General features: G+C 46.6%; 1 protein-coding gene across 5 annotated transcripts in view; it reads right to left on the bottom strand.

Moving 5' to 3' along the window:
* Positions 1-21469, bottom strand: part of DHDDS (dehydrodolichyl diphosphate synthase subunit) — a 43161-nt gene extending 21692 nt beyond the window's left edge. Inside the window, exons 1-6 of one of the 5 annotated variants that reach the window (XM_010380409.2) lie at positions 21258-21469; positions 20767-20884; positions 14210-14326; positions 8986-9128; positions 5424-5540; positions 4207-4308 (exon numbers count right to left, since the gene is read on the bottom strand). In XM_010380409.2, coding sequence (XP_010378711.1) covers positions 4207-4308; positions 5424-5540; positions 8986-9128; positions 14210-14326; positions 20767-20829 — 542 coding nt within the window. In that variant the 5' untranslated portion in view covers positions 20830-20884; positions 21258-21469. The remainder of the gene's footprint in view (positions 1-4206; positions 4309-5423; positions 5541-8985; positions 9129-14209; positions 14327-20766; positions 20885-21257) is intronic. The other 4 variants (XM_030942001.1, XM_010380410.2, XM_030942002.1 and 1 more) reach the window with 4 other exon arrangements.
* Positions 21470-22002: the final 533 nt, after the last annotated feature.

The raw sequence follows: 22002 nt of genomic DNA, 5'->3' as shown, positions 1-22002 counted from the left end.
CTCAGGTTGCCTTACACACAGATGGCTTCCATACTGGTGACAGAGATAAACCCTGTCTGAACTGTTGACCTGACTATACCAACCCCTCTCTGAACTGCTGAACTGACATCTCTGTTCAACATGTACGGGATATCCAAAACCAAACTCCTGGATTTTCTTTCAGGGTTACCTAGCACGGTGAAGGGCACCACTGTTCATTGTAATATAAGTCTAAAACCCTGGAGACACCCTTAACACTTCTTTCCCCAGAGTCAGTCAATTAAATCCTATTGATTTTAGCTACTTCCTAACTTTTTTTTTTTTTGAGACAGAGTCTCACTTTGTCATCCAGGCTGGAATGCAGTGGTGCGATCTTGGCTGTCTGCAACCTCTGCCTCCTGGGTTCAAGCAATTCTCCTGCCTCAGCCTCCCGAGTAGCTGAGACTACAGGTGCATGCCACCACACTGTTTTTTGTATTTTTAGTAGAGACAGAGGTTCACCATGTTGGCCAGGTTGGTCTTGAACTCCTGACCTCAGGTGATCCACCCACCTCGGCCTCCCAAAGTGCTGGGATTACCACCACGCCAGGCCCCTACTTCGTAACTCTTCACATAGTCTATTACGTCAGCACCACCACCACCATAATCCAAGCTGCCTTCCAGGTATTCTCTACTTAAATTGTTCCAATAACTTTTCAGCAATCAAGGAACTCCTCATTCTCCTGCCTCTTACCCTGGTTATTGCTTATTCTTCCTCCTTAGATCACTTATCATTTTCTCAGGGAGCCTTCCCTACTGGGTCCATTCTTTTTATTATAAATTCTTGTTTAGCTTGCAAGTCGGGTAAAAAAGCTAAAAAAAAAAAGGGGGGTCAGGCGAGATGGCTCACGCCTGTAATCCCAGCATTATGGGAGACCAAGGTCGGTGGATCATTTGAGGTCAGGAATTTGAGACCAGCCTGGCCAAGATGGTGAAACCTCATCTCAACTAAAAAATACAAAAATTAGCCGGGCATGGGGGTGGCTGCCTGTAATCCCAGCTATTTGGGAGGCTGAAGTAGGAGAATCACTTGAACCTGGGAGATGGAGGTTACAGTGAGCCAAGATCATGCCACTGCACCCTAGTCTGGGCGACAGAGAGAGGCACTGTCTCAAAACAAAAAAACAAAAACAAAACAAAAAAAGAAAATTCAGAAAAATTCTTGTACCATGCACCACTGCCTTTATACCTGTTGTCACCATTATAATTTTATGCTAACTTGTATAATCTTCATTAATTTTTTTTTTTTCCTTTACCAGAGCTCCATGAGGCAGGAAATATGTATTTTTATCCCCTATGTACAGCAATGTGCCTACCTATAGTGCACACTTAAAAAATATTTGAATTAAGAGGTCAGGCGCAGTGGCTCACGCCTGTAATCCCAGAACTTTGGGAGGCTGAGGCAGGTGGATCACTTGAAGTCAGGAGCTCAAGACTAGCCTGGCCAACATGGTGAAACCTCATCTCTACTAAACATACAAAAATTAACTTGGCAAGGTGGCGCATGCCTGTAATCCCAGCTACTCAGGAGGCTGAGGCACAAGAATCACTTGAATCTGGGAGGCGGGTGTTGCAGTGTGCTTAGATCACCCCATTGCACTCCAGCCTGGGTAACAAAGCCAGTCTCAAAAAAAAAAAAAATTGAATTAAAAAATTAGCCAAGTAGGGGCCGAGCGCGGTGGCTCACGCCTGTCATCCCAGCACTTTGGGAGGCCGAGGCGGGTGGATCACGAGGTCAGGAGATCGAAACCATCCTGGCTAACACGGTGAAACCCCGTCTCTACTAAAAATACAAAAAATTAGCCAGGCGTGGTGGTGGGCGCCTGTAGTCCCAGCTACTCAGGAGGCTGAGGCAGGAGAATGGCGTGAACCTGGGAGGCAGAGCTTGCAGTGAGCCAAGATCACACCACTGCACCCTAGCCTGGGCGACAGAGCAAGACTCTGTCTCAAAGAAAAAAAAAAAAAAATTAGCCGACTGGCCAGGTATGGTGGTTCGTGCCTGTAGTCCCAGTACTTTGGGAGGCTGAGGTGGGTGGATTACCTGAGGTCGGGAGTTCGAGACCAGCCTGGTCAACATAGTGAAACCCCGTCTCTACTAAAATACAAAAATTAGCCGGACATGGTGACATGGCACTGTAATCCCAGCTACTCGGAAGGCTGAAGCAGAAGAATCGCTTGAGCCCAGGATGTGAAGGTTGCAGTGAGCCAAGATTGCACCACTGCACTCCAGCCTGGGCAAGAGACTCTGTCTCCAAAAAAAGAATTAGCTGAGCATGGTGGCACACACCTGTAGTCTCAGCTACTTGGAAGGTTGAAGTGGGAGGGTTGCTTGAGCCTGGGAGGCACAGATTACAGTGGGCTGAGATCACACCACTGCACTCCAACCTGGGTGATAGAGCGAGTCCCTGTCTCAAAATAAAAATAAAAATAGGCCAGGAGTGATGGCTCACACCTGGAATCCCAGCACTTTGGGAGGCTGAGGCAGACAGATCACTTGAGGTCGGGAGTTTGAGACCAGCCTGGCCAAAATGGTGAAACCCCATCTCTACTAAAAAGTACAAAAAATTAGCTGGGCGTGGTGGTGTGCGCCTATAATCCCAGCTACTTGGGAAGCTGAGGTGGAGGAACTGCTGGAACCCAGGAGGCCGAGGCTGCAGTGAGCCAAGATCATGCCATTGTACTCTAGCCTAGAGACAGAGCGAGACTCCGTCTCAAAATAAATAAATAAATAAATAAATATATAAATAAATAAATATAAAATATTTGTTGAATGAATGAACTATGTGACAGAGAAATGTCACCCAGCTGTTAGGAAGGAGAGGCATTCATAAAATAGCCTCAAAAACTGTCTCCTTTCCTTTTTATCTAATTCTATTCTCACCAAGTAAACTTTTTGATTTTTAATCTAGTTTCCTAGGTCAATCAAATTGGGAAGGGAACCAGAAAACGTCCTGGTTCCCAAGATCCCACATAATAGAGGTAAAGGATAAGAATCCTAAAATCGAACAGCTTTAGATATGAGTCCCAGCTCTGGCACTTACTAGTAGCGTAACACTGGGCAAGTCACTTCAATGCTGAACTCAGTTTTCTCATCTACAACATGGATAACAGCCTTGAATCTGTCACACATAAGGTTAATGACTTAACGAAATACAGAACACAACACATCTCCTGGGTTATTTTTTGCTACTGTTATTATATTATTGCTATTAGTTTACAAATATTGAAAGTTATATGAATAATAACATGAGAGGGACCAAATATTTAAATGGCTTCAAAAGTCCCTCCAGCTCTAATAATTAGGATTCCACTATGTTGACAACAATTAATTGAAAAATACCTGAATTGGCCGGGCGTGGTGGCTCCCCCTGTAATCTCAACACTTTGGGAGGTTGAGGCGGACGGATCATGAGGTCAGGAGTTCCAGACCAGCCTGGCCAATATGGTGAGACCCGTCTCGACTAAAAATACAAAAATCAGCCGTGCATGGTGGCGCACGCCTGTAGCCCCAGCTACTTGGGAGGCTGAGGTAGAAGAATTGCTTGAACCTGGGAGGTGGAGGTTGCAGTGACCCGAGATCACATCACTGGACTCCAGCCTGGGCGACAAAGTGAGACTTTGTCTCACCAAAAAAAAAAAAAAAAAAAAAGAAAAGAAAAGAAAAACACCTAAATCTTGTGTGAAACTAGAACATGAGAGACCTAAAGAACTCTAGCCCCAACAAACTGCATTCACGAAAAGTCATTCTTGGAAGAACACTACCAAAGGGCCAGGAGGGTGTAATTTGTAAAGGAATAATAACATGGCTTTGTCATCTGCTTTGCTCTTTCTCTGGGGTTTCTTGGTGTGTGGTGAACTCTAGTTCTGAAGCAGGTTGTAATAAGCCAATCCTAATCTCTAAATTTGGGAGATCCCCTTAAATCTTTCCACATACTCCCCTAATTAGACCTCTGGCTAAGTACATGGCACAGAGGGGTTTTATGATTTGGTACAGGCCTGGTTTTTTTGTTGTTGTTGTTTAAGAGATGGAGTTTTGCCATGTTGGCCAGGCTGGTCTTGAACTCCTGGCCTGCCTCAAGTGAACTGCCCACCTAGGCCTCCTAATGTGCTGGGATTACAGGCATGAGCTGCCATGCTAGCCCAGGCTTGTTTTCCTTTGCAATAACCATGCAAAACAACTCGGGATACCTGGGATCCAACAGGCCTTGCTCCACCCCCCACGCCATCTCTCTCACAGCATTGCTGATCTCATGACGGGATGTGTATGCAAAACAGACATTCAGGAAACACCTGAGGAGGGAAGAAGAGAATAATTTACCAAAGGGGGACAGGGACTGATGACTGAAGTCACTGATTACAGAGCAGCCCTTCCAGCCTTTCCCTAGAAAAACAAATACACACCAAATGTTAACCGTGGATACCTCTGAAAGGTGAAATTATGAATTTTTTGTGGTTTCCAAGTTTTCTTGGAATAAACATGTAACTAGTTTTATAATAAGACAAATACTAAATGGCTCCTTTTTTTTTTTGAGACAGAGTTTTGCTCTTGTTGCCCAGGCTGGAGTGCAGTGGCGTGATCTCAACTCACTGCAACCTCTGCCTCCTGGGTTCAAGCAATTCTTCTGCCTCAGCCTCCCGAGTAGCTGGGATTACAGGCACGCACACTATGCCCAGCTAATTTTTGTATTTTTAGTAGTGACAGGGTTTCACCATGTTGGCCAGGCTAGTCTTGAACTCCTGACCTCAGGTGATCCACCCACCTAGGATTACAGGTGTGAGACCCTGTGCGCAGCCACTAAATAGCTCCTATTGCCCTCCTAACCCTCTCCCCTTCTACTGTACACCAGCTTTCAGAGGAAGACCCTACTGTGACATTGGCCCAAACAAAGGAAAATAGGAAGGAGGTTTGATGTAAAACAAGTCCACTGCCAAAATACATGTTATGTTTCAAACATCACGGAGTTTGGATTATTGAATTCTATTCCCCTGTAGGTCTCTATGACCTCCCAAGGTCCATAGGTTAAAGGAGTGAACAGAAAAAGAATTTCTTGAAGGATCTGTCTTCAAAGACAGGGATAAGAACTGCTGTATTCTGACCTCATCGCCTGTCAAGTAAAAACATATATACATATATACACATACACATTTACTTGGTGGGGGGTATGCACAGAAAGGAGGAAAGAGAAACTATGCGTATGTGCCAGTATACACACATATAACATGTTATTGCAGAATCATGTCTGGTGTGCCCTGCAGTCAGAAGGAGAAAGTCTCTAAGCTGCTCAGCCTACTCTCTCATTGCCTGTTGCACCAATCTAGACCAAGAAAAGCCCAGGACATCTTCCTAAAGCCAGCAGGGAATCAAATATTAAAACAGCTCCCTACAGGGAAATCTGAGAACTTACTTGTTGTAGTTCTTTGTGGCCTGTACAGCTTGTGCAATCAGCTCCTGGAGATCCAAGGGTAACAAGTGCAGATCGCCCAGGACCCGGATACACACCCCATGCTTCTGCAGTTTCTCCCTGATCAGGGAAAAGAGGCAGCATTGGGATAGGGCCCCTGCTGAGCTGGAGAGAGCAAGGTGCTCAGGTAATAACTGACAACCAGTTTTTTGAGGGCTTTCCAGTGTGTCAGACACTGTTCTACATGCTTGCATCCCCTCAACAACTCTGAAAGCTTACTTCAGTGCCGAAGCTCAGACAGGACAGTCAGATGGGGACTGCCCAAGGTCATATAGCCATCAAGTGCTCTGTTAGGATTGAAACTCTGTCTGTCTGACTTGAGAACCGAAATTATTTTTCTTGAGACGGAGTCTTGCTCTGTCACCCAGGCTGGAGTGCAGTGGTGTGATCTCGGCTCACTGCAACCTCCGCCTTCCAGGTTCAAGCGATCCTCCCACCTCAGCCTCCCAAGTAGCTGGGATTACAGGCACCCGCCACCATGCCTGGCTAATTTTTGTATTTTTAGTAGAGACAGGGTTTCACCATGTTGGCCAGGCTGGTCTCGAACTCTTGACCTCAAGTGATCTGCCTGCCTCAGTCTCCCAAAGAGCTGAGATTACATGCATGAGCCACAGCGCTCAGTCCCAAACTCTTTTTTGTTTGTTTGTTTGTTTGCTTTTTTGCAGTCAGGGTCTTACCCTCACCCAGGCTGGAGTGCAGCGGTATACTCATGGTTCAATGTAACTTCCAAATCCTGGGCTCAAGCGATCCTCCTGCCTCAGCTTCCCAAGTAGCTGGGACTAAAGGTGTACACCACCATGCCCGGCTAATTTTTGTATTTTTTGTAAAGATGAGGTCTCACTATGTTGCCCAAGGTGGTCTCAAACTCCTGACCTCAAGTGATCCTCCTGCCTGAGCCTCCCACAGTGCTAGGATTACAGGCATGAGCCACCATGTCCAGCAAGAACCCAAACTCTTTACTATATATTACACAACCTCATGTGTCCTTTTTGGGAAGTTGCATTTTATGTATCTGTGAAGTCCCATTTGAGAAGTGAGTAAACTCCTCAAGGGAAGGAGCTGTATTATTGGTTACTTTTGTTACATTCTAGTGAAATATGATGATAATGATGACAGCTAACATTCTATGTTTACTAAATGCCAGATACTGGTCTAAGTGCTTTACATGTACCAACACATTCCATTCTTACACCAACCTCTGAGTTATATACCATTATTATTCCCCTTTTACAGATGAGGAAACTGAGGCACAGGGACATTAGGTAATTTGTTCAGACAGTTGATGAATGGAGAACCAGGATTTGCACATAGGGAGTCAGCCTCCAGAGCTTGTCTTCTTAATTATGACATTATATTGCTTCCATACAATAACTCCCAAACTCTGCATAAAGTGAGAATGAATTCAACCAGTTTCTCTCATCTGGAAATGCTATGAAGAAAACAAATGCTTCACGTTTGGAAAATGCGAGCTTAATAGAAGGAAGTATACTAGAAGACCTCGATTCAGCTCTTCCTGCTAGCTTGTGGTATAGTTCTGCCACTAGCTTGATGTGTGACCATGCATAAGCCCTCGTCTAATGTTTTTTAAAATTTTAATTTACTTATTTTTATTTTAATTAATTAATTTTTTGAGACAGCGTCTCACTCTGTTGCCCAGGATGGAAGATAGTGGTTCAATCACAGCTCATTGAAGCCTCAACCTCCCCAGACTCAAGTGAGCCTCCCTCTTCAGCCTCCCGTGTAGCTGGGATTACAGGCATGTGCCACCCTCCTCAGTTAATTTTTTTGTATTTTTTTGTAGAGATGGGGTTTTGCCATGTTGGCTAGGCTGGACTCAAGCAAATTCCTGGACTAAAGCAATCCGCCCTCCTTGGCCTCCCAAAGCGCTGGGATTACAGGTGCAAGCCACCCTGCTCAACTTCTTCTCTTTACTAGGGTTTCGTTTCCCAACTGATGAAATAGAATCAGGCCAGTGGTTTTCCCACTTTCTTTCAGCCAAAGAACCCTTTCTTCAAATCAAATTCTACACAGAAGCCTAATACATTAAATAGGTAAATGCAACTCAGCACCCTCTACCCCACTCCCACTGGGTTCTTTCTACACCTCCTCAGACCTTGGGGTTCTGTGGCACATTAATGGTAAAGCACCTCTGAGGTTTCTTCTTGCTTTTGCCAGGACTTCATGATAAACGAAGACCATTTTCTCTACTATTAACTGATCAGAGCAATGTCATTAGCATCTCTTCTGCCGTGCATTTTGATCTTGCAGGAATTGTAAGACGGCCTGTCTCTCAGAGCACAGTGTAGATGATAGCTTAGCTCTGGAGTCAGAAAGACCCAGGTGTGCACCTTGGCTCTGCCTGATAGCTGTGTGACCTAGGATATATGCCTTAACTTCTTTGGTTTCTACTTTCCTTCTCTCTAAAAATGGGCTAATAATATCTTTGTCATGGTATAATGTGATTACAGGATGAGTAAGAATATATTTGAGGCTCAAAGCCTGGCATATAGTAAGCACTTTAAAAAGGTAAGATTAGTGGGATGTGCCCCCCGTGCCTCCATCCCTGGCTCCTTAGGTGTAAACTCTGAGCCACACAGGCTCTGCTGGGGACCAGGGAGCAATGTCTGTAGCCCAGAATCTCACCATCCTAATATAGACAGAAGAAAGCCTGGCTACTCTCCCTACCACCCATTGTTCTAGGCTTACCTTCACTGGAGTTCTAGGCTCACTGTTCTCTCATCTTCCTGGTATAGGTAGGAGCTGGGCACACAACAGTTGTAACTAAGATTTTTGGGCAATTCTGGCTGGTAAGGGCTCCATACTTTGAAGCAAGCAGTCTCCACTGAACTTCGTCTTTTCCCCTCTCTGGCTTTATTCCCTAAGTTAAGCCTAAACTTACTGACAGCTAAGAATGGTACTGACGCTTCCCCATAAATGTCTCTTATGCATCATCCCATCCCTCCAAAAAGACTATGCAGGGGGAGTACAGTAACTTTTTAGGGTTCACTGTGCAGCAGAAAATGACTTCCTTAATGTTTTCTTTAACTCTACTTCCTTGGCCATAGTTTATTGGCTCTGGGGTAGAAATCTGATAGAATTTAGGGATCCCAATTAAGGGATTTTATTGATTCTGGGTTGCTCTTTTGAAGCAGAGAAAACTGGTCTGCAGAGAGAGGTGGAAATAAATGAATACAGAGGTTCTACCTAGTGGGTTTAATTCCTGGTTTCAGTTTTGCTTGAGGTTGGCTGTACTTGTTCTTAAATCATGTGACACACCTCAATATCCTCAAATAAATGCCCCCTTTTTAATTAAAAAAAAAAAAAACGGAAGAAATAAAGAATGAAAGACTATCTTGTATTTCTGATATTTGCCACCCAAGATGTCTAACTAACATTAAAAAGAGTTAGGAGTCCCTTAAGTAAGCCTCAGATAACAGAATTTCAAGGGTTAGGATAAGGCTGGGGGTGGTGGAAGAACATACTCTCCCCTCTGATAGCATCTTACTGTTCTTCCATCAAGCGGCTGAACTTCTGCCGGGCCAGATCCATAAGCCCGTCTACCTCACTCTTGGAGCGTTTGAAGTTCTCAATGCTGAATGCGTAGACCGTCACCTCTAGGATGCCCAGGTTCAAACACCACCGCAGAGTCTGAGAGGGGAGAAGGCAAGGAGCTAGGATACAAGGAAGAGTGGGAAGGGAAACAAGAGGTACTTTTTGGTCCTGACTCAGAGTTGGAGATGGGAGGCAGACTTTTCTCCTCCCAAAGCTGGGTGAAGCTAGGATAACATCAGTGTTTATGTCAGAATTAATGAATAAAACAAGGAGAAAACCACCATTGAAGAAACTGAAAAATGTGATCTTAGTGAATGCTGATGGCATTGTGCATTACAAGAAAGAACTCTGCACTGAGAGTGTAAAGACCTAGGTTCTAGTCCCTGACTCCATCATGCACTTACGTGACTAGAATCAAATCACTTAATCTCTCTAGGTTTAAGTCTCCTTACCTGTAATAGGAATCACAATCCATCCCTTACAAGGTGGTTAACGAACAATATAAAAACAGAAGATGTTATTACTCACAGCATAACTTCATTATTCTGGTAGGTTGAGAGGCTGATGAGTCAAAAGAAAAAAGCAATAACTGGACAGCTGTGTAACATTTAACAGCCTGCAAAGAGTTTTCACATAATTTCATTCGATTCTTTGAACAACCACTTTAAAATGACACTGCTGTTTTCATGCCTACTTTACAGATGATAAAACAGGCTCAGAGTTGAAGAATATGTCAAAAATCCTCAACTCAACTGTCTGATTCCATTATATAGAGTTCTAGAACACGAAAAACAAATTTATAGTTACAGAAATCAGAACAGTAGTTGCCTAGAGAAGAAAAGGAGGAGGTGGAACAGAAGTTGATTGAGAAGGGGCACCAGGGAACTGTTTGGAGAGATAGAAATGTCTACATCTTTTTTTTTTTTTTCCTGGAATCTCATTCTGTCACCCAGGCTGGAGTGCAGTGCTACAATCTTGGCTCACTACAACCTCCACCTCCTACATTCAAGTGATTCTCCTGCCTCAGCCTCCCGAGTAGGTGGCCTACAGGCATGTGCCACCACACCCGGCTTTTTGTATTTTTAGTAGAGACAGGTTTCGCCATGCTGGCCAGGCTGGTCTCAAACTCCTAACCTCAGGTGATCTGCCTGCCTCGGCCTCCCAAAGTGCTAGGATTACAGGCATGAGCCACTGCGCCCAGCAGGAAATGTCCTATATCTCAACAGGGGTATGGGTTAAATGAATGCATTGTCAAAACCTAAAATCTGTGCATTTCACCATATGAAATTATAATTCAAAAAGAAATGAAACTGGCTGGGTGCGGTGGGTCACACCTGTAACCCTAGCACTTTGGGAGGCCAAGGTGAGCGGATTACCTGAGGTTGGGAGTTCAAGACCAGCCTGGCCAACATGGTAAAACCCCATCTCTACTAAAAATACAAAAACTTAGCCAGGTGCAGTGGCACATGCCTGCAATCCCAGCTACTTGGGAGGTTGAGGCAGGAGAATTGCTTGAACCTGGGAGGCAGAGGCTGTGATGAGTGGAGATCTCACCACTGCACTCCAGCCTGGACTACAGAGTAAGACTTTGACTCAAAAAAAAACAGGCCAGGCATGGTGGCTCATGCCTATAATCCCAGCACTTTGGGAGGCCGAGGTGGGCGGATCATGAGGTCAGGAGTTCGAGACCAGCCTGACCAACATGGTGAAACCCCATCTCTACTAAAAATGCAAAAATTAGCTGGGTGTGGTGACGCAGGCCTGTAATCCCAGCTAGTCAGGAGGCTGAAGCAGGAGAATCCCTCGAACCTGGGAGGCAGAGGTTGCAGTGAGCCAAGATCACGCCACTGCACTCCAACCTGGGCGACAGAGAGAGCGAGACTCTGTCTCAAAAAAAAGAAGAAATGAAACTCACACTTAAACTTAGTCCTGGCTGGGCGCGGTGGCTCACACCTGTAATCCCAGCACTTAGGCCACGGGGGTGCAGATCATGAGGTCAGGAGTTCGAGACCAGCCTGGCTAACATGGTGAAACCCGTCTCTATTAAAAACACAAAAATTAGCCGGGAGTGGTGGCACGCACCTGTAATCCCAGCTACTCGGCAGGCTAAGGCAGGAGAATCGCTTGAACCCGGGAGGCAGAGGTTGTAGTGAGCTGAGATCGTGCCACTGCACCCCAGCCTGGGTGACAGAGCAAGACTCCGTCTCAAGAAAAAAAAAAAAAAAGAAAAAAAACTTAGTCCTTTGGGGCTGCTCTAATCCTGTACCACTAAAGGTGGAGAACAATGCTGAGAGGTGAGGAACAATGTTGAGAGATGGAGAGCTGGAGAAATGTTGAGAGATGGAGAACAGAAGAAACAAAGCTAAAGAGCTACCTCTCTAACTCCTTAACAAACACACAAGCCAACAAATCTATTGTCATCTTAGGAAAATTACCAGTGAGAATCTGACACTTGAACAGCCTCAGGCTCTAAACACCTTGCAAGGCAGCCACTGTGGATGGCACATCTGGGTTGGAACCCACCACTGACATCAGTCAATATAGTTGCGAATAACAAGTTTGATTTTTGAGCACTTCCTTTATGTCAGGGCCTGTGCTACATGCTTTTCATTGTGCCATCTTATTTATCTTCAAATAATCTACTGAGAGAGATTGCTAACCCTGTTTTATAGATGAAGAAACTGAGGCAAAGGGAAGCTACATAACTCACTGCAGGTCGCAAAGCCAGACAGTGACAGAGCAGGTGTGCCAATGAGTTCTGAGTGACTCCAGAGCTTAAGCTCCTAAGCATTAGGCAAAACTGCCTCTCAGTTACAAAACAGAAGCCAGAGTCAACAAACTCTATAAAGTAAAGACTTCTACAAGGTGTTAGTGAGAACCCCACTGCCACTCATTCAAGAAAAAAACATCACAGCCCTGGCATCACGCTGTGCCCCTGTGCCAGGATACTGGGACCTGTGAACTACAGACCATATTTCCATTCTTTTTTTTTTTTTTGAGACGGAGTCTCGCTCTGTTGCCCAGGCTGGAGTGCAGTGGTATAATCTCAGCTCACTGCAAGCTCCGCCTCTTGGGTTCACGCCATTCTCCTGCCTCAGCCTCCTGAGTAGCTGGGATTACAGGCGCCTGCCACCATGCCTGGCTAATTTTTTGTAATTTTAGTAGAGACAGGGTTTCACCGTGTTAGCCAGGATGGTCTTGATCTTCTGACCTCATGATCTGCGTGCCTCGGCCTCCCAAAGTGCTGGGATTACAGGCATGAGCCACCGCTCCCGGCCCTCCATTCTTCTTAAAAGTTTCACCAAGATTGTCATATTCCATTCTTTTGTTAAACTTAATGTTTTCCAATTTATAACATGCATTATACCACAAAATGTTCATGACCTCTGTGTAGAGTGATGTCCTGGTTTGCCGGGGACTTTCACCAGTTTTAGCACTGAAAGACCTGCGTCCTGAGAAACCTGTCAGCCTTGCCAAAGCAGAATGAATAGTCACCCAATATTTGTCCAGAAATGTCACTTCTAAGAATTTATCCAAAAAGAGTACTTTCTTTTTCAGACAAGGTCTTGCTCTGTCACCAGGCTGGAGTGTGGTGACATGAACATAGCTCACTGCAGCCTCAACCTCCAGGGTTCAAGTGATCCTTCCACCTCAGTCCCGTAAGTAGCTGGGACCACAGGCATGTACCACCGTGCTTGGCTAATTTTTTTTTTTTTGGTAGAGACAGGATCTCACCATGTTGCCCAGGGTGAAACAGTACTATTTATAATGTTTATTGTAATGTCAAGTAATAGTGGAGCAGTTAAATTGTATCAGATCCTCTTGATAAAATATTCTACAGTCATTGAAACATACAGTTAGAAAGCTTATATATACACCTTAAAAAATGCTTCCCCAAATGTTGGCCGGGCACAGTGGCTCATGACTGTAACCCCAGCACTTTGGGAGGCTGATGGGGGTGGATCACTTGAGGTCAGGAGTTCGAGAACAGCCTGGCCAACATGATGAAACCCCATCTCTACTCAAAATACAAAAGAATTAGTTGGATGTGGTGACAGGTGTTCAATCTCAACTACTCAGGAGGCTGAGGAAGAAAATCACTTGAACCTGGGAGGTGGAGGTTGCAGTGAGCAGTGATCATGCCACTGCACTCCAGCCTGGGCAACAGAGCGAGACTCTGTCTCAAACAAACAAAACCAAAATGTTAAAAAATAAGGTTACTGAAGCTACAGATGCAATTTTATTAATTTTATTTTATTAATTTTTATTTTTTTATTTTTTTTTGAGACAGAGTCTCGCTCAGTCGCCCAGGCTGGAGTGCAGTGGCGCGATCTCTGCTCACTGCAAGCTCCACCTCCCGGGTTCACGCCCTTCTCCTGCCTCAGCCTCCCAAGTAGCTGGGACTACAAGCGCTCGCCGCCACGCCCGGCTAATTTTTTTGCATTTTTAGTAGAGATGGGGTTTCACCGTGTTAGCCAGGATGGTCTCGATCTCCTGACCTCGTGATCCGCCCGTCTCGGCCTCCCAAAGTGCTGGGATTACAGGCTTGAGTCACTGCGCCCGGCCAATTTTATTAATTTTAAGTCATGTAGAGCATACAATAAGGATTGGATGAGGCATAGAATATAAACTGTTGATTTATTAAAATAAGAAGAGGCAATTTTGTTCCTATTTCTAATATTTTATGGTCATTCACTGGATGATTACTTCTTTGTTAATGTCATTTTTTTTTTTTCTTGAGATGGTGTCACTCTGTCACCCAGGCTAGAGTACAGTGGCACAATCTCTGTTCACTGCAGCCTCAAGCTTCCTGGGCTCAGATAGTCCTCCCACCTTAGCCTCCTGAGTAGCTGGAGGCACAGATGTGCACCACCAAGTCTGGCTAATTTTTAAATTTTTTTGTAGAGACAGGGTTCGATTATGTTGCCCGGGCTGGTCCTGAAACCCTGGGCTCAAGCAATCCTCCTGCCTCGGCCTCCCAAAGTATGGGATTACAGGCATAAGCAACCACATCTGGCCAATGTCAAGATGAGACCTATAGCTAGCAAGCAAACAGTAAAACACAGAGACAGATACACAAAACACTCTCCAACCACAGCAAACTCAGAGCCTGGTTTTCTAGCTATAATCCACCTCTCCACAGACTGTTCACTTTGGGCTCTGCCATACACACCCACCTCAGCTAGCTTGTTGAAGCCCTGTGAGTGGCCTTCCTGCCGCTCCACCTGGCACTTCTTGGCATAGCGACGGTTCCCGTCCATTATGAATGCAATGTGTTTCGGCATTGGGCCTGCCTGTGGAATAGGAAGACAAATCATGAACAGGTTTCATATTCCTCAGGGATAAAGGAAGACACTACACCCAAAGGTGATAAGTTTGGGCTATGTGATGAAAACCCCAACAAAGGGAATTGGGTACTTTGTGCTTTTAACTCAGTAAAAAGACATTAAAGTTTACTTACTTAGTTACTTAATTTTGAGGCAGGATCTCACTCAGTCACCCAGACTGGAATGCAATGGTATGATCACAGCTGACTGCAGCCTTGGCCTCCTGGGCTCAAGTGATCCTCCCACCTCTGCCTCCCACTGAGTAGCCAGGGCTACCAGCACATGCCATCACACCTACCTAGCCTTTTTTCTTTTCTTTTTTTTTTTAAGAGATGGAGTTGGCCAGGCATGGTGGCTTACGCCTATAATCCCAGCACTTTGGGAGGCTGAGGTGGGTGGATCACTTGAGGTCAGGCGTTCGAGACCAGCCTGGCCAATATGGTGAAACTTGGTCGCTACTAAAAATACAAAAATTAGCCAGGCATGGTGGCACGTGCCTGTAGTCTCAGCTACTCTACTCTGGAGGCTGAGGCAGGAGAATCGCTTGAACCCAGGAGGTGGAGGTTGCAGTGAGTCGAGATCACGCCACTGTACTCCAGCCTGGGCGACACAGTGAGACTGTCTCAAAAAAAAAAAAAAAAAAAGAAAGAAAAAAAGAGACGGGTGGGGTGTTTCCGCATGTTGCCCAGGTCTCAAACTCCTGGGCTCAAGTAATCCTCCTTATTCAGCCTCCCAAACTGCTGGGATTAAAAAAGGTATGAGCCACCATAGCTGGCCTACTTTTTTTTTGAGACGGAGTCTTGCTCTGTTGCCCAGGCTGGAGTGCAGTGGTATAATCTCAGCTCACTGCAAGCTCCGCCTCTTGGGTTCACGCCATTCTCCTGCCTCAGCCTCCTGAGTAGCTGGGATTACAGGCGCCTGCCACCACGCCCGGCTGATTTTTTTGTGTGTTTTTAGTAGAGACGGGGTTTCACCGTGTTAGCCAGGATGGTCTCGATCTCCTGACCTCGTGATCTGCCCGCCTTGGCCTCCCAAAGTGCTGGGATTACAGGCGTGAACCACTGCGCCCGGCCTACTTATTTTTATTTACATATTTACTGAGCACTTACTCCATGGCAAATACTATGCTAAGCTTCTTATACTTCATCTTATCATGCAAGTCTATAAAGTAAATAGTATTATCTTCATTTTACAGGTGGAAAAACAAGCTCAGAGACTTCTAGTGACTTGCATAATTCACACAGTTAAGAAGAGACAAATGGGGATTCAAACTGATGTCCCTCTGCTTCCAGAGTTAATGTTTCTTTATTTTTTTTTTTTGAGACAGAGTCTCGCTCTGTCGCCCAGTCTGGAGTGCAGTGGCCGGATCTCAGCTCACTGCAAGCTCCGGCTCCCGGGTTCACGCCATTCTCCTGCCTCAGCCTCCAGAGTAGCTGGGACTACAGGTGCCCGCCACCTCACCCGGCTAGTTTTTTGTATTTTTTTTTAGTAGAGACGGGGTTTCACCGTGTTAGCCAGGATGGTCTCGATCTCCTGACCTCGTGATCCGCCCATCTCGGCCTCCCAAAGTGCTGGGATTACAGGCTTGAGCCACCGCGCCCAGCCCAGAGTTAATCTTTCAACCATATGCTCTTAAGTACAGGCTTGGTTTAGTTGGTCTCCAACTAGAGAGCAAAGGGAAAAAAAATTTTTTTTTCCTTGAAAAAGGGTCTTACTCAGGCCAGGCGAGGTGGCTCACACCTGTAATCCCACCAGCACTTTGGGAGGCCGAGGCGGGCGGATCATGAGGTCAGGAGATCAAGACCATCCTGGCTAACACGGTGAAACCCCATCTCTACTAAAAATACAAAAAGTTAGCCGGGCATGGTGGTGGGCGCCTGTAGTCCCAGCTACTCGGGAGGCTGAGGCAGGAGAATGGCGTGAACCTGGGAGGTGGACCTTGCAATGAGCTGAGATGGTGCCACTGCACTCCAGCCTGGCCAGAGTGAGACTCCATCTCAAAAAAAAAAAAAGAAAAAAAAGAAACAGGGTCTTACCCTGTTACCCAAGCTGTATAGAGTATGGTGGTGTCATCTTAGCTCATTTGCAACCTCCACCTTTTGGGAGGAGAAAGGTTTTCCCACTTCAATTTCCCAAGTAGCTGGGACTACAGCAATACACTACCACACCCAGCTAATTTTTTTATTTTTTGTAGAGATGGGGGTCTCACCATAATGGCCAGGCTGCTATCGAACTCCTGGGATCAAGAGATCCACTCGACTTGGCCTCCCAAAGTACTGGGATTACAGGTTTGAGCCATTGTGCCTGGCTAGGAAAAATTTTGATGGGTATAGTCAAACGAAGATGGTACCTTCTACAGAAAAAAGGAACTCATACGGCCAGGTGCAGTAGCTCACGCCTGTAATTCCAGCACTTGGGGAGGCCAAAATGGGTGGATGACTTGAGGTCAGGAGTTAAAGACCAGTTTGGCCAACATGTTGAAACCCCATCTCTACTAAAAATGCGAAAATTAGGGCTGGGTGCAGTGGCTCACGCCTGTAATCTCAGTACTTTGGGAGGCAAAGGAGGGCAGATCACGAGGTCAGAAGTTCAAGACCAGGCTGGCCAATATGGTGAAATCCCGTCTCTACTAAAAATACAAAAATTACCCAGGCGTGGTGGCAGATGCCTGTAATCCTACCTACTTGGGAGGCTGAGGCAGGAGAACTGCTTGAACCTGGGAGGCGGAGGTTGCAGTGAGCCAAGATCATGCCACTGTACTCCAGCCTGGGCAACAGAACAAGACTCCACCTCGGGAAAAAAAAAACAAAAAATGCAAAAAATTAGCCAAGTATGGTGGTGGGAGCCTGTAATCCCAGCTACTCAGGAGGCTGAAGCGGGAGAATGGCTTGAACCTGGGAGGCAGAGGTTGCAGTGAGCCGAGATGGCGCCACTGCACTCCAGCCTGGGTGACAGAGTTAGACTCTGTCTCAAAAAAAAAAAAAAAAAAAGGGCACTAATTCCTGACCTCTAGCCAACTGCTGACACACAGGAACTGGGGTGCAGTATTGCTGGATCTGTTGATCTTGCAAGAAAACCAAACATCAGGACTTTTATAAAAATTTTGCTTTTCGGCCGGGCGCAGTGGCTCACGCCTATAATCCCAGAACTTTGGGCAGCCGAGGCAGGTGGATCACAAGGTCAGGAGTTTAAGACCAGCGTGGCAGGCCGGGCGCGGTGGCTCAAGCCTGTAATCCCAGCACTTTGGGAGGCTGAGACGGGCGGATCACGAGGTCAGGAGATCGAGACCATCCTGGCTAACACGGTGAAACCCCGTGTCTACTAAAAATACAAAAAAAAAACTAGCCGGGCGAGGTGGCGGGCGCCTGTAGTCCCAGCTACTCCGGAGGCTGAGGCAGGAGAATGGCGTAAACCTGGGAGGCGGAGCTTGCAGTGAGCTGAGATCTGGCCACTGCACTCCAGACTGGGCGACAGAGCAAGACTCCGTCTCAAAGAAAAAAAAAAGACCAGCCTGGCCAACATGGTGAAACCGTCTCTACTAAAAATAAAGAAAAATTAGCTGGGTGTGGTGGCGGGCACCTGTAATCCCAGCTACTCGGGAGGCTGAGGCAGGAGAATTGCTTGAACCCAGGAGGCAGAGGGTGCAGTGAGCCGAGATCATGCCACCGCACTCCAGCCTGGGTGACAGAGTGAGACTCTGTCTCAAAAAAAAAAAAAAAAAATTGTTTTTCAAAGCAAACCAAAAAGACTTTTTTTGAGCCAAACAAAACTTACTTGGAGCCGGAAACGGTGGCTGAAGCCTGTAATCCCAGCACTTTAGGACGCTGAGGTGCAATCCCAGCACTTTAGGACGCAGATCACTTGAGGCCAGGAGTTCAAGACCAGCCTGGCCAACATGGTGAAACCTCAACTCTACTAAAAATACAAAAAAAAAAAAAAAAAAAAAAATTAACCAGGCATGGTGGCGGGTGCCTATAATCCCAGCTACTTCAGGAGGCTGAGGTGGGAGAATCGCTTGAACCCAGGAGGCAGAGGTTGCAGTGAGCCAAGATTGCACCAGTGCACTCCAGCCTGGGCAACAGAATAAGACTCCATCTCAAAAAAGAAAAATCACGGCCGGGCGCGGTGGCTCAAGCCTGTAATCCCAGCACTTTGGGAGGCCGAGACGGGCGGATCACGAGGTCAGGAGATCGAGACCATCCTGGCTAACATGGTGAAACCCCATCTCTACTAAAAATACAAAAAACTAGCCGGGCGACCTGGCGGGCGCCTGTAGTCCCAGCTACTCGGGAGGCTGAGGCAGGAGAATGGCGTGAACCCGGGAGGCGGAGCTTGCAGTGAGCTGAGATCCGGCCACTGCACTCCAGCCTGGGCGGCAGAGCGAGACTCCGTCTCAAAAAAAAAAAAAAAAAAAAAAAAAAAAAAGAAATCACAAAAAACAAAACCCTTATCTGGCTTGGAGCAGCTTTGAGTTGTCTCCCATAACACAAATGGACTCCTTAGCCTATTTTTCCTCACCTGGGAGGGCTCTTCCCTGACTGCTTCCTCATCAACACTTCTCCTTTTTCTACTTCTGTCTCCCACATACAGCCTTTCCATCCCCCAAAATCCATTCAAGTTATGCAGCTTGTTCTTCCAAACATACCACTGCAGTGGTTCCCCAAGGAGATACTTCCCATTTCCTGGACTGCTTGAGATCACTCGGCATTTGTTTGTGAGCATGTGTGGGGCTTGTATAAAGGTTACTGACTCATGAATTCATTACTGCCTGCTGCTTGACCGCCTGTGGCTGAAAAACAAAACCAAGCTGACTGGCCCCAATCTCAAACCTGTCTTAGGCAGATATAATATTGCTGTGATTCCTAGAGAAAAAGTTGAGGGAAGATTTGGGGAAGATGGGAGACAATAGTCTTCAAATGGCTGAAAGACAACCCTAATAATAATTAAGAACTTGGCCGGGCGCGGTGGCTCAGGCCGGGCGCGGTGGCTCAAGCCTGTAATCCCAGCACTTTGGGAGGCCGAGGCGGGCGGATCACAAGGTCAGGAGATCGAGACCATCCTGGCTAACACGGTGAAACCCCGTCTCTACTAAAAAATACATAAAACTAGCCAGGCGAGGTGGTGGGTGCCTGTAGTCCCAGCTACTCGGGAGGCTGAGGCAGGAGAATGGCATGAACCCGGGTGGCGGAGCTTGCAGTGAGCTGAGATCCGGCCACTGCACTCCAGCTTGGGTGACAGAGCGAGACTCCGTCTCAAAAAAAAAAAAAGAACTGCTAGACATTATGCTAACTGCTTTATATTAATGTCTCATTTAATTCTCATAACAATTCTACAGTTGTTAAAGTCACATAATTACTAAATGATAGAACAGGACTTTCAGACCAGGTGCGGTGGCTCAGGCCTATAATCCCAGCACTTTGAGAGGCTGAGGTAGGTGGATCACCTGAGGTCAAGAGTTCGAGACCAGCCTGGCCAATATGGTAAAATCCCATCTCTACTAAAAATATAAAAATTAGTCATGTGTGGTAGCACATGCCTGTAACCCCAGCTACTTGGGAGGCTAAGGCAAGAGAATTGCTTGAACTTGGGAGACGAAGGCTGCAGTAAGCCAAGACTGCACCATTGCACTCCAGCCTGGGTGACAGAGCGAGACTCCAGTCTCAAAATAAAAAAAAAGAACAGGAATTTCAGCCATGTTTGTCTGCCTCTAGAGCCCAAACTCTTTTTGTTTTTTTTGAGACAGAGTCTCGTTCTGAACTTTTTTTTTTTTTTTTTTTTGAGACAGTCTCATTCTGTCACCCAGGCTGGAGTGCAGTGGTGCAATCATGACTCACTGCAGCTTTGACCGGGCTCAAGAAATTCTCCCACTTCAGCCTTCTGAGTAGCTGGGACTACAGGTGAACACCACCAAGCCTGGCTAATTTTTGCATTTTTTTGTAGAATCAGGGTTTTGCCATGTTGCCCAGCCTGGTCTCAACTCCTGAGCTCAAACAGTCTGCCCACCTTGGCCTCCCAAATTGCTGGGATTACAGGCCTGAGGGACCAGGCCCAGCCCCCAAGCTCTACTGCCAGATCAAAGAATATATCAAAGATTAATCTATTTAAATCCAGAGGACAGTACAAGGAACAGTGATCAACATTCCAGGGAAACAAATTTCAGTTCTCTATAAGGAATACTTAGCAGTCTAGGTGGCCCAATGATATTGAGAGGCCTCGGCTTCCTGAAAATGTCAGTTAGGACAAAAGTCTACCAGAAATGTAGACCTGGAAGTTACCACTCTAAGACTCTTTGGTTTCCTTGCTAAATTCCACTTAACATCATGAATTGCTCAACTTTAATAACAGGTTTTGATATAAGATTATCCAACTGACTAGAAGGCCAACTGGTGCTCTGGGCCATTGCTCACCTTTATGATGTTGGCACAGAACCGCTCCCAAAGTGACAGCTCTCCTTCCTTGATCCATGACATAGTTCTTTTCCAGTTAGAAGATCACCCCAGAACAACCAAACACCAGCCAGGTAATCTTGGATAAACAAGAAAGAAAATAAGAAGTCACCAAGGTTTGCAAAGAGCTATAACTGACTTCTGGGGAATCAGATGGACTGTGGAGAGCAGCCAGCATTAGAATCCAAAGACACTGGTCTAAGCCTATAATCTTTTACCACCCAGAGTTTTATAAGGCAATGAGACCTCTGGAGGGCAAAAGCCTTTCCTCGGTTTTCGTGGCTTTGCAGACTTGTTTCCATTCCCATTTCCTCAGTATCTGCACTGACTTCTTCTGAACATCTAAGTCAGCTTCCTGCCACATCATGGTGCCCACATCTTGATCATTCCCCGTTTCTTCCTTCTCCATCTTCCCCCAAGCTGTTTCCCACTCTGCGCTCCCAGTTACTAACCCCTTCAGTTATCGCACCCCCGGTACTTCACGCCTCAGTGGTCTCCTGATTATCCCCTCAGTCGTCCTTTTGCTTCTCCCGCAGCTGCTCCCCGCCCAGTCACCCTCTTCTTCTCCAGTTCACCCCTTCAGTTCAGTGGCATCTGATTCGCTCCGCTGGGCGCGTCCCCACAGCTTCAGTGGGCCGCCACTTCCTCACGACGTGGCGCTAGAAGAACACGTCATCTTTGGGCGCTGCGACACGCCCCCTCCGTCACCCAAGTTGGGGGGCCCTGCCCTGCGCCTGCGCCTGCAGGCTAGGGGGAGGGCAGTTCTCAGTCCCTTGGGGTGTGGAAGCGGGCCAGGGTGAGAGCCAGGCTCACGTGACCCAGCGGCGCGGGAGGCTGGGCTCCCACGTGCTGGGGGACCAGCTGGGGAAGACGGGGTTGAGCCCAGCGTGGGGAGCGGAATGGTCGGTAGACTCACAGATTGGGAGGCCTCTGGAAAACGCGCCAGTGAAATGAGCCAGGGGCAAGAATCGAGGCGCTTCTCGGCCTTCAAAGGCAGCTTAGGACTGCTGAGAAATGGGGTAAGGCAGCGTCCTAACCTGGGAATGCCGCAGAACCGGGCTTCATTAGAGCACTGGTACATACTCTTAAAAATTATCTCGTTACGTTTCGTGTTTTATTTAGTGGATTTAATCGTCTGGGAAGAAGTTTCTAGCCGCAGCCAATCTTACAGACGCGCAGAATATTAATCTATTTTGT

Source organism: Rhinopithecus roxellana, chromosome 12, assembly GCF_007565055.1.
Source record: "Rhinopithecus roxellana isolate Shanxi Qingling chromosome 12, ASM756505v1, whole genome shotgun sequence".
NCBI lineage: Eukaryota > Metazoa > Chordata > Mammalia > Primates > Cercopithecidae > Rhinopithecus > Rhinopithecus roxellana.
Note: the sequence above shows the minus strand (reverse complement) of the source record. Positions and strands in the feature narration are given on the sequence as shown.